Source organism: Xyrauchen texanus, chromosome 12, assembly GCF_025860055.1.
Source record: "Xyrauchen texanus isolate HMW12.3.18 chromosome 12, RBS_HiC_50CHRs, whole genome shotgun sequence".
Classification (NCBI taxonomy): domain Eukaryota; kingdom Metazoa; phylum Chordata; class Actinopteri; order Cypriniformes; family Catostomidae; genus Xyrauchen; species Xyrauchen texanus.
In genome coordinates this window covers 42940133-42952579 of record NC_068287.1, presented here as the reverse complement: position 1 = coordinate 42952579, position 12447 = coordinate 42940133, and the positions used below count along the sequence as shown (strand labels likewise).

Genomic DNA, 12447 nt, shown 5'->3' with positions numbered 1-12447 from the left:
CAGGTCATCCTCGTCTACCTGTATGAGGGAGGGGACAAGGAGAGGGAAACAGAAATAATTAAATAGGTGGGGTACTTCCTGTAACAGTGTAGTACCCCCCCAAAAAAACACTTACTCGCCAGATCTCCGATACGCCGTAGCTTGGTCCTCGGCCACTCCTCCACCCTCTAACCGACGACAACAGCGCCTCTCCGGGTGGATCGGAGGCAGACCTCCTGCCCCTAGCGGACGGAACGCCCTGCCGCGTTCTTGGGGAACAGCGGTTCTCCCGCTCCAGGCGGTCTCAGACCCTGCCGCGTTTCAGCGGCTGGTAGGCGACTCCTCCGCCCATGGCAGTGGCCCTGACCGTTCCAGACGGTCGGTTAGGAGCCGCCCCTTCTCCCCTCGCGGTCGTCCTCGTCCCCGGCAGATTGCTGCGGCTGCTCCATTGGGGTGGACGGAAGTGGCGAGAACTACTACGCCGTATCCCTCCTCCTTCCCGGATTTCGGCACCAGTGTAAAGAAGTTGATGGAAAGGAGGAAGCAAGAACCGGCTTAACGATATAAATAATATATGTAACTTAATGAGTAACTTAAACCAAAAGACAATAACACACACATGACGGACATGTCCGTAAACTATCTCTCTCTCGTCGCACCACCGTCTGTCATCGGCCTTTATCCCTCTCGGAGGCTTAATTAGCCTGATAAGGGACCGGGTGTGTATAATCACGACCCAGCCCCGCCCTCCGCCCTGCCACAGTGCGCAATTGGATATGGTGGAGGTACGGTATCTGGGGTTCCACTTGGGTCAAGGGCAGGTGCGTCCCCAAATTGTTAAGACCGCAGCGATTGCGGCCTGCCTGAGACCCAAGACTAAAAAAGGAGGCGAGACAGTTCCTAGGGCTGGCTGGCTACTATAGAAGGCTTGTGCCTAATTATTCAGACGTCACCAGCTCGCTGACTGGTCTCACTAGAAAGGGAGCCCCAGACCCGTTCCAGTTATGCAGGTGAAAGCTGCGCTTTGTGGCAGGCCGTTTTTACATTCTCCTGATTTTGCTCTCCCTTTTGAGTTACAGACCGACGCGTCGGACAGGGGGTTAGGAGCCATGTTGTCCCAGGTGGTCGAGTGGGAGGAGCGCCCAGTGCTGTACATCAGCCGGAAGCTTTCGGCCACAGACGTGAGGTACAGCACCATTGAGAAAGAGAGTCTGGCCATCAAGTGGGTGGTCCTCACCCTTCGGTACTACATGGGATGGGCATTCACCCTTTGTTCGAACCACGCCCTTCTCCAGTGGCTCGATGCATGAAGGATACCAACATGTGGATCACCCGTTTGTAAAATATACATAAAATAATATAATTTTTGATAATTCGTTTTAACAGGCTTAGAGGTTTGTTTAAAGCATATATGATGTTTGTCGCATATTACATTTTATTTACCACCGTATAAAATGTTCAAGAGATTTGTTGCTTCATAACAAATGAATGGCTTGTAATCACCCCTGAACGCAGGCTTCAGTGCACATCTGTGTGCTACAGTACATCCACATGATCAGTCTTTTATTAGTCTGTCTGTTTGTCTGCAACTGTGCAATAGCGTCTCAGCTGTAAATACGCATTATCCTGCTGTGAGCTGCTGAGACATTGTCCCATCAACATTAAGGCACTTTAGGACCCTGCCAAGTATCTACAAGTCTTCTCTACTCTTCCTTCATCCATCAAGGGTAACACTTTTGCTTTCTCTGCTGCTTCATTTTTATCCGCCCACTGGGAGAGACCATTCAGCTCCCATGATGCTCAGCTGTGACCTGCCAGTTCATCAGCTTCACACCCTTTCAAAAAAAAATGTTTTATCTCTCTAGTCTGTATCGCTGCTATCAAATCAGTTAGTGAGACTGAAGCCGAGTTATATTGCTCAGTTATATTCCCAAAGATCTACTGATGATGTTAGCCTTTATTAGCCTTCATTCAACATTCACAATCAAAACACACACACACACACACACACACACACACACACACACACACACACACACACACACACACACACACACACACACACACACACACACACACACACAAACACTGAACATTGATTTGCCCCTCCATTGAGTTACGTTGTTATGTGTTATGATGTTTCCATCATATTTCCAGCCAGCTGCCACATTTTTGTGCTTCTTCTTGTAAAAGAAAATGATGGCAATAGTTGAAAATTAATGTATCAAATAAGTATATATGCAGAAAAATGTAGTGTGTGAAGGCGTGAGGGCTATTTACTGTAAACAGAAGCAAAAGAAGGCAGTAAAGAAGAAATATTTACACATGTAGGAGGAATCATCTATAAATGAAACAAGAAGGACACAGAAAGAGGAAAGAGATCCAGCTGATTGGTTTCCATAGTAAAAGCAGCAGAGGTTTGTGAAGTGCAAGCAACGTTAGAGCACGCAAACACACGGGCACACGTCGTCCTATGTAGCTAGTATAACCGGTAACACCGTATACGCACTCAGTACATTTTTCAGGGACAACTTGTGGCAGGGATCAGGGGTGGATATAGGCATGGGCGACATGGGCAATCGCACAGGGCAGCATCTTGTGGGGGGCTGCACGAGGCGGTGGAGGCACCCCCCCCACCCACCGGTCAACAACTTTGGGGCCGTGTTGAAGCGGGTTCGCCCAGGGCGCCAAACAAACTTGAACCACTACTGGCAGGAATGCAGCATCATTCAATCGTTATAGTTTTCGTAGAACACAAACAAAGATTTTTAGAAGAATATCTCAGTTCTTTAAGTCCACACTATCCAAGTGAATGGTGGCCAGAACTTTGAAGCTCCAAAAAGCACATAAAAGCAGCATAAAAGAAATCATACCATTCCATTGGTTAAATAGATATCAAGGCAATTCTAGGGGGCAATGCCCTGAAGCGTGGGTGAGAAACAGATCAATATTTAGGTCCTTTTTTTAATACTATAAATCTCCATTTTCACTTTCACATCTGAAAGTGAAAGTGAACGTGGAGATTTAGAGTGAAAATGACTTTAATATTGATTTGTTTCCTACACATACATATCATATACCTTCTGAATACACAGATTTAACCGCCAGAGTGTTATGGATTACTTTTATGCTGACTTCATGTACTTTTTGGACCTTCAAAGTTCTGGTCACCATTCACTTGCACTGCATGGACCTACAGAACTTTATTTAGAACTTCATAATTACCTGACACTCATATAAGTCGATTTCTCTTACACCATATGGCCACTAAAGTTAACATCAGTGGGTTTCGTGTTAGGGTTACCAGATTGTAGGTTAACTCACCTCCACAAACAGGAAACATGGTACAATGGAGCTGCTGCTCTTCACAACAGGCTTCTCTTCTGCTGCCATTGTAAATCCTTATTTCTCTTCTTGTATCCTCCTCTTTCAATGCTATTCTTGTCATACGTGAAAAAGAGAAGAAAAACAGGTCAAAACAAAAACATTAAAAACCTTTAGATTTTTACAGTTTCTAAAGAAAACATGAGAAAAAACTATATATTATAAGAACAAATGGTGCATGCATTTGTACAGAGCAACCATTTAATTAGTAGCTACAAATACCCTTTGCATAAGTATAATTTTATGATTAACAAAGCCCTTACCCAAAATCTCTGGACTTGAGTTTACTTTCATTCCTTCGTGAATGACGGAGCAGCATTTTGTCAGAAGGTTTGTTCAACATCACACCGTTTCAGGACAGGGGAATTAATTTAGCATGAAGCCAGGCACTAAAGCTCTTTGGCAGAAAGCATCTAGTACATGCCCCTGCTTTTAGTCTGCCTTATGCTCACAGTGGCAGAGTGGACAACATGGTACAACTGAGTTTTCGCTAAGAAAATGTGGTGCCGGTCAATGTGTGGTGGAATGATACAATTTGCTGGACAAACGTGGAAAAAATGCGGTCATCTAATTTTGCTGTGTTTGTTTTGCTCTGTAACATCATGGACTATATGATACAATAATAACACAATCAAGTCATTGTAAAGGCATTAATGGAAAGGAGGCGGTGAGAACCGGCTTGACAATATAAATAATAGTTTAAGAATAAACTGAACCAAAAAGACAAACACAGGTGTTGGACAGCTGCCCATAAATCTCCCTCTCTGTCGCACTGCCGTTTCCGGTTGCCCTTTATCCCTCTCAGAGGCTTGATTAGCCAGGTGTGCAGCATCACAACCCGACCCCGCCCTCCGTCCCTGCCACAGTAATATACACAGAAGATGCCCTCATGCGTTATTCATTGGACTGTAGAAAAACTAAAGACAAACGTCAGCCATGGGCAGGGCTGGACTGGTAATCTGGCATTCCGGGCATATTCGCGGTAGATCGTCACACTTTGTGGCCGATCAGGGGCGGACTGGCCATCGGGAGAAGCGAGCGTGCCTGTGAAACATGCTGCGAAACGTGCCGAATGGGCAAATTTTGAGCTGCCGCATTATGCAGAACGGACCACAAAACGGCGCCACGATATGCAGAAAGAGACCCCCCCCCCAACAAGTTTTGGGCCAGTTGCCATGTAATGAAAATAACAATAATAGTTATCTTATGTCTTGTGTCTCTTTCCTTTAGCGTAAGCCCCGTCCTGCAGTTTAGCAATCAAATTCTCGCTCAAACGTCAGATCCTGCCGGTAGGCGAACGGCAGGGGATAGGAACTTACCCCTACAGCAGGACGAAATCTAAACTGGTGGCTCGGGGTGGATGAGGGGTGAAAACAACGTGCAGGACGTGTTAACCGACAGCTGCAGATTTATAAAGAAGACGCCGGATTATGATTGGACAAGACGCCTGAGTTGAATGAATGGTGTATGCTACTACGAGTCTTCCTGACAGAACTACCGCTACACTTCCATTCCTCCATCCTCATAGAATCAAGTTACCATAACTACATTTTAGCTAAATGTAAACGCGGCTCACTGAATGGAATATTAGCTCATAAACACTTCCTTTTCGCTCTGTTCCTCACACAATGCTAACTTATGACATCTAAACTCTTGTATACAAGCTTTAATATGTGCATTACATAACCAACTGCATTTAAAAGCTTGTTCAAATGTGATTAAAGTGCATAATAGCGTAACTGATAGAGCTATTAATTAGCATTAGCGATGCAAAGGACTGAGGCATAAGGGTCTGAGGAGCATGCAGGTCTACATGTGAATCGAAAGTGTCATATAAACACCACTAAATGACGTGGTTGCTTCAGCAATTGCGTTTTTCACCTCACATTTGCTTTTATAACACTGTCGGTTAGGTTTAGGTTTGAGGGATAGGGTAGGGAGGTACGTTTTGTTGATTTCAATCTGACTTTATAAACCGTATCTGTTTGGGAGAACATTGAACTCACTTTTAGCACCACACGGTGGACATTTCACCTCAGAACTGCCACAATATGTGTAATGAACCATGTAATAAAAGTTAGCAAAAGTGTTGCCAGAGTCAAATAATTTTCATTAGATCAGGTTGAATTTCTCACATAGGCAAATTTATTCTATGACCATTTCCTATTATTGTTTGATGGCACAGAAGACTTCTGCTGCCAATGTGAAGTCAAACGTGTCCAGCGTTTCTCTACAATTTGAAATGCGCCTTCTCCTCAAGAGGGTGGCAACATAAGGCTGTTCTTGACAACGGGTGAGTTTGTCTGACATTGGCGAGCAAACAAAGAAAAACAAAGAAGCTACAAAGGCAGATCAGAGAAAAAGAGCATTCAAAAGGAAAATCAGGCTGTCGTGTGAGAGGGAAATGAGTACTTAACTTGTTAGAAACATTAGTGCAAGTCTCTTGTTAGAAAAAAGAAAAGGCATTAATAAAGAAGTTCAGACCGCAGCATTTCTGAAACGTTTCCTTGTTGCCTGGCAACACTGGAGTGTTTTCTAAAAAAGTAAGGTGTCGCTTTAATGTCTTTGAGGATCATGAAACCTAAAGTGCAGCCTCCAGGAAAGAAAGCAGGTATAAATTTCAACTGGATTTGATGGTAAATTCATCAAAAGTTGTGTTTACAAGGTACCTTTACGATACAATGAGTGCTTTCAACAGCTACTGCAGAAGTCGGATTTGCATACAGTACGTTTGCAAGGTTCATGGCATGAAATCTTTGAAAGTTCTGAGTTTATTATGATGCACTTTGTAACAAGTTAATGGGATTTCTGAGTGCACAACTGTTGAAATAATTGTTATTTATTACATCTGGACTACTCTAAGCCTCAGGAGGCCAAAAGTCCATGCTCCAACGTCCAATTCACAAAGCAAACAAAAGTGGAACCGCTTTCTCGATCAACCGATTATTAATGGAAACATGCATAAATGGTTCGCACTGTGATGACACCCCCCCCCACCCCACCCCATGACTCATAACTCATTTGTAGCTATCATACAGCAGGTCTACGCTCTCCACAGCCAAACTGGCAAACAAACAAATGTCCAAAGGCTAGAATGAAACCCTTACACTGGAATGTTAAGTTTTATGTTTACAATGGTTAATGAGCCCCTTTAAACAGGAGGGCTTTTCCAGAGATGGAGAGTCACTGGATTACTGCAAATTGAGACTAGTCTGCTATCCTCAGAGGACACCAAGCGTCAATTAGTACAGTCAAGTGGTTGTAGGCTCCCAGGGTGGACTAACTCCATTAAAACACAAAGCCCCGCTCTTTATTTGGAATAACATGCACTGCTGAATTATGCACAAAAAGACTAGAAACATCTATTTAAATGGAGAAGTAAAGCAAGGAATAGCAAACCTGTCTCCTCAAGGTCTTTGGCTTTGTGGATAATCCTATTATGGACTAAAATTGTTACTTATAGGCAATGGGCACTAATATATCTTCACCATCACAAACTTGACTTTAACGACCCGAAGAATGAATGAGGCATAGTTTGGGATGAAAAGGAGTGAACGAGAGAGAACTAGATATTTGCATTTTTTAAAGACAAGAAATCTCGCCAGTGCCAAAAACGCTGCCACAATGCTAGGGTGTTGTGGTTGCTATTGACGGTTGCTATGGGCATGCTAGAGTGTTTTGGTGTTGTTTGCTTGCCAAAGTTGTGTCCAGATGGTAAAACTCACTCTGCAAAGTCTCACAAGACATGCAACATCCATACATTTATGGAGTCCCTCATGAATCCTTGGTAGCAGCAATTCAAATCTTGTGAAAGTTTTACATAGTAAAGTCACGTTACATTGGCTACATGTTTGCTAATAATTTTTACATGGCTTGTTTTAGGTATTTTGGCAGTTTCCTGGTGAAACGAACACTAGAGGTGCTACAACCCTACCTGCAAGTACTCAATCTATTATATTCCGGAACCTGGATATGGCTTGGGTGCCTTCTTCAATGTAAGTCTATGGGAAAACTTGAGTCTGACTGCTTATCATAGTAACAGTACACCTTTCCTCAAGCCACACGATTTGAGGTGTCATGTTTATTGCACAAACGGTGTGGGACAGGTAATGCACTGAAGTTAAAATGAGCAATTGTAATAGTCATGCTTGAAATCTACAGTATGTGGTCAAGCTCACCACCACTACATTACAATGGAACCTGTCAAAATCAAATTATTTACACTCACCTAGTGTTTGGTTTCTCTGTCCTTCTCTTCTCTGATTTCCTTCATTTGTCCAACCCAGTAATAATAAGACACATGCACAAGACCATAATCCTCTTGCGGCCGCACTGTTGTAAGCACATGGATTACACTGTTTGTGCATCTGAGGTCTGTCGCTCAACTGTCTCATCTTTGATCTGAACATGTCTCTCGGTTTCAACTACCCCCCAAACACATGCACATTTCTAATCACTGCATGCATCAACCATCAGCATTGCAATTCCAAGCTATTAAAGGTGGGGGGTGGATGCAAATCAGAGAGGGCGTAAAAACCTAAAGGGATTTGGTCATACAGGCTAATTAGAACTAGTGTTTGGGGAATACCACACCCCCACCCTCTTTCACACTGTACTCCTGATTTCCAGCGTTATGGGGAAGGAGACATCAGTCATTCTATCCGTCTTTCCTTTACTGGGTTACTCGTTCCAAAACGGCCACTCTCACCCCCAACATGCCCAATCCATAGATCTTGTAATGGTGACCAGAGGGGTTAGCATGCACACTGCCACAGATACCCACAATCCCACTATACTTACTTCACACCCTGCAGCCGTCGCAAAGAATTCCTGCAGTGGCCATAACGTGCGTTTCCCTATAGCTCCTATACCTACTAAAACAAATCCAGCTTTCCTTTCCTTGTCCTATGTCTTCCTTCTCTTCACCCCCGCAGGATTTTTCATGGAGTGTGCGAGCGTTTCTCCAGCACACATTAAGGCGTGCAGATGCGCTCACGGTCTGTGTGCAAACCGCACAGCCAAGTCCCTCCTAATGAGGCATGAGAGATTAAATCATCACCTCAACCGCAGCACTCAGAGAGCAGTCGCAGAGAGGCTGGGAAGAGAGTGCGTGTGTTAGCCGCGCAACGGAGAGTGCAAGGGGGAGTGATTTGCATTCAGAGCTAGTGCGCTTCCCTCTCTCTCTGAATTCAGGTAACAGTGTGAGCTGTAGTAGATGTAGGTTAATGATACTTTCAGACTGATCTGCAGTGGGTCGGCTTTCATAAAGCATATCAAAGCTTTTTTTTGTTGCATTGGTTTGCACTCATTTGTGGTGTCTACCAAGACAACCATCACTTACACTAATATTGCTCATAATTAAGGTTGGGGATTTGAATAAACCGCTAACCCTTAAGCCCTAGGTATGCATCCATTTTGACGAAAACGCTCAGCGTCTGTGCACAGTCGAACGCAAGCCTGCCATTGGTGCATGTGCTCTGCAACTTCTATGAGACAATGGACTTTCCCTTCAGGAGTTTAGACCCATAATGATGTCTTTATATTCCTTCGACTCGAGTTATACAAATGCAGGTATCTCCTGACCTCCTCATACTTGCTCGTGCACATCCACTGTTGTTATTTTAACCTTCACCTACTGATGTTTAGAGGCGATTACATCTTATAGCGCTTCTTTGTGACAGCAACGGCGTTGGCACCTTGTGGATCCACTAATTAGTTCAAATAACTGCAGGCGCATGCACATTCTGCACGTTCAAAGATGTGCAGTTTGTTGATGACAAAATTTGCGCCACGCATCCTGTACATGGACGCTCAGCATTTGCGTCTGACCAAAGTATAATTTGTACTTCAGTCCTGAAACGTACACAAGTACTGCGTACGCAGATGCCAATGCTTGGCCACAAGCATTGCCAACGCACAGTGCGGTTGAACATAAATAACGTGCATACTTGTACTCAAGGGGGTGATGGAGTTAACTTCAGAAGCCTGTGGCATTAAACTGGATGCATCAATGCCCCAGCACAGTTCCTATGAAATCGAAGAAAGAACAGGTGTGATGTCGTTTACAACAAAACCTGTCCAAAACAAAAAGCTGTTTTGAGTTTGTTTCGGTGGTTCGTAACTGCTCGCCTGGGCAAACTTTTACGAAAAATCTTACCAGCTGCCAAACACCTTACAGCCATTGGTCCACGTCATCGGTAGGTGTGACCTGGAGCTCCACCTACTTTGAAGCTGTTAGCTAATTCCCGTTCAGTCAACATGAGGAGTTATTAGCAAGCTGGTGCAGATTTACCTTCATCTATATGACCGTTCACGTAGAGACATTTTCCAAGAGCGTGTCATGCGATTTTGTTGTCTTAATTAGTCTACAAAAGGAATCAATGATACTCAAATACTCTAAAGCGCTAATTGTTTTATATGCTGCTTAACTCATATGTCATCTGCAGCTGAAAACCACAAGTAGGTATAGCTGCAGGCCGGAAACCTCCAAATGGGGATGGAATCTGACGGAAAGGGTGCGGGGTTATTCCAAAAGTGGGTTGCGCCAACTACAAAAGGGTTAAGGTTTGGGAAAGAGTAAGGGTAGGGTCTCCCTTTATCTTTAACGGTGAGTTGGAGCTCAAGCCCCATTTGTGTAGCTTTGCCTGCAGCTATAAATATAAATATAAAGCCATTCACACGTCTGTCCAAAGTATGATATGCCTATCATCATTCTTTTGTCTGTATTCTGCCCATAAACACTCTTTTGTACACTCATTTTTTGCAGTAGTATCAGTGTCATCATAAATTACATTAACAATGGGTGTAATCAGCGCATATTATGGCCATGTATTGCATGTTTAAGCGCATTAGCTCTATGAATTCAGAATGCAAACAAGACAAATTACACATTTACATTTGACATTTATGCATTTGGCAGACGCTTTTATCCAAAGCGACTTACAGTGCACTTATTACAGGGACAATCCCCCCCGGAGCAACCTGGAGTTAAGTGCCTTGCTCAAGGACACAATGGTGGTGGCTGTGGGGATCGAACCAGCAACCTTCTGATTACCAGTTATGTGCTTTAGCCCACTACGCCGCCACCACACATTATCTACTGCATATTTATTACTTTAAATCATCAATGAGTGGGTAACAGCTTTGATTATTTAGTTCTTCAATGTGAAAAGAAGCTCACTGGTCACTTGACGAAAACACAAGAGCTTGCCCCATTGATTGAACTATTACTCAAACCCATCACAAGCGCTTTTTCAGTTGCTAGAGCCATTAAATCAGCAGGTAGTCAAGTCGATCAAGGAATTAACGGCCTCCCGCTGGCAGGCACTCTTGCAAGCTCCGGCTTCCTTCAAATGGCCAGCGAAAAATTAGCTAATGTGACGCCAGCCTTAGCAACCAGAAAGCAACGCCATAGCGGTGACAGTTTTGTAAGGCAAGCCCAACTCACATTTTCTTCAGACTGTAGAGGTTGAAGTTCAGCTTTTGCTGTGTGTATTCCTTTGCTTCCTTAATAGAAGAAGGCAGAAATACATGACTGACCACAGTAAACGCTAATGAAACCTGAAACTACAGCATTAATGAATGTCTCAGGGCGAATATATGTGCATTAGGGCGGTCCATTGGGTGCAGATGTGACTTACCCTATTACTCCTTGAGAGTGTGTCTGTTATTGGACACCTCCGCTTAACGCCTTGTCAGACTGCATTCCCATGAGTCCATCCTGATCATCTCAATAGAGTGGGGGTAGGGAAAAAGAGGATAAGGACAATCAATAAAGATCTTCAAGCTGAAGTGGGACATTTCTGCGCTTTTGTTCCAGCAAACAGGATTGATAAAATAATGGTTGTTTCCAAAGTGGTTTCCTGAACACTCCACCCATTGCCAAAAGAATTGCTCCTCCCCAAACTCTTGCAACTGGATTAGCCAATGTGGTTGTGTCTGGCTGGTCAGGATGCTTCAATTTGAATTCATTTTGATTGAAGTTAAAATTGATTAGTGGTAAGCAGAACATATTATTGTCAGAGATGTTTTAGAACAAAACAAAACATATAGGATAACATCACGTAACTCATTCTGCACTGTTTGTGCTACAGACATGAATGATAACTCAATTCATGTGGCTCGTTGAGGAGACGAAAAAGCTTTCAGAATCTGTTATTTATGTTTATTACATTTTTTTATGTGTGCTGTGATTGTTGTAGAGGAAAATATCAAATGAACAGTTTTACAATAGTAACAATACCTATTGTAACGATGGTATTATGGCACAACTTTGGTTACCATGGTACCAAGGGCAGACCTATTTAATTTCATTTCAAAAGAAAAGGCACTTGTAACATGGTCTGTGTTCTGTGCAGCAGGGAAGGTTTGGAAAGAGTGTTATGTATGTTCAGTGGTAAGTGAACATCATGTTTCATCATAGCTTGTTCTCAGAAAATTTAAAAAATATTCTCTTTAAAAAATTCCTGTCTTTCCTGCGACCACAAGGGAAATGATGCATGTTATTTATGGTATAGTGCACCAGATGGAGAACTGAGGCAGAATACTCTGCTGTGACATGCAAATAAATGGCCTTCCCTCATTAAAATTCATGACAAAAAAAGAAGTAATAGCCAGCAAACAGCCAGAGCGGACAGGTTGTATTCCTGCAATTTTCCTTTGGTGGAGTGGTGCTAAAACTGGAAAAAAAAAATGGCTGCAGCACCGGCTGCAGTTGCAGGTAGAGAAGTTTGTAGATTTGTGCGTGCCTTAGCTGCGCAGTGGGAAGAGACGGGGAATCCTCCGTTGAAGGTAATCTGACACACAGTAAACGGGAAGGCAATCACTATCCCGACACGCGGGCAGCGACAGGCAACCAAACAGATACACGAGACAGGACCAACTAGGCAGAGAGAGTGAGGAAAGTTACTTCACACAAAACATCTTTCTATAATGATAACACACAACAGTCACTACAGACTACATTCACAACAAACTACATTCAACAATCCCACAACGAAAATGACACAATGAAGGCTTTAAATGGACAGGGAAACAGCAGAGAGACAGGTGCTCCTAATACGTTAATTAGCGGCATGATCAGCA

The 12447-nt window shown here is 43.5% G+C and overlaps 1 protein-coding gene across 4 annotated transcripts in view; it reads right to left on the bottom strand.

The window, feature by feature from the left end:
• The window catches only part of LOC127653016 (phospholipid phosphatase-related protein type 5-like), a 33210-nt gene extending 24788 nt beyond the window's left edge, over positions 1 to 8422 (bottom strand). For 2 of the 4 annotated variants that reach the window (XM_052139498.1, XM_052139493.1), the window contains exons 1-3: positions 8164 to 8422; positions 7592 to 7695; positions 3304 to 3414 (exon numbers count right to left, since the gene is read on the bottom strand). In XM_052139498.1, coding sequence (XP_051995458.1) covers positions 3304 to 3372 — 69 coding nt within the window. In that variant the 5' untranslated portion in view covers positions 3373 to 3414; positions 7592 to 7695; positions 8164 to 8422. Of the gene's footprint in view, positions 1 to 3303; positions 3420 to 7591; positions 7696 to 8163 lie in introns of all 4 variants that reach the window. The other 2 variants (XM_052139494.1, XM_052139496.1) reach the window with 2 other exon arrangements.
• Positions 8423 to 12447: the final 4025 nt, after the last annotated feature.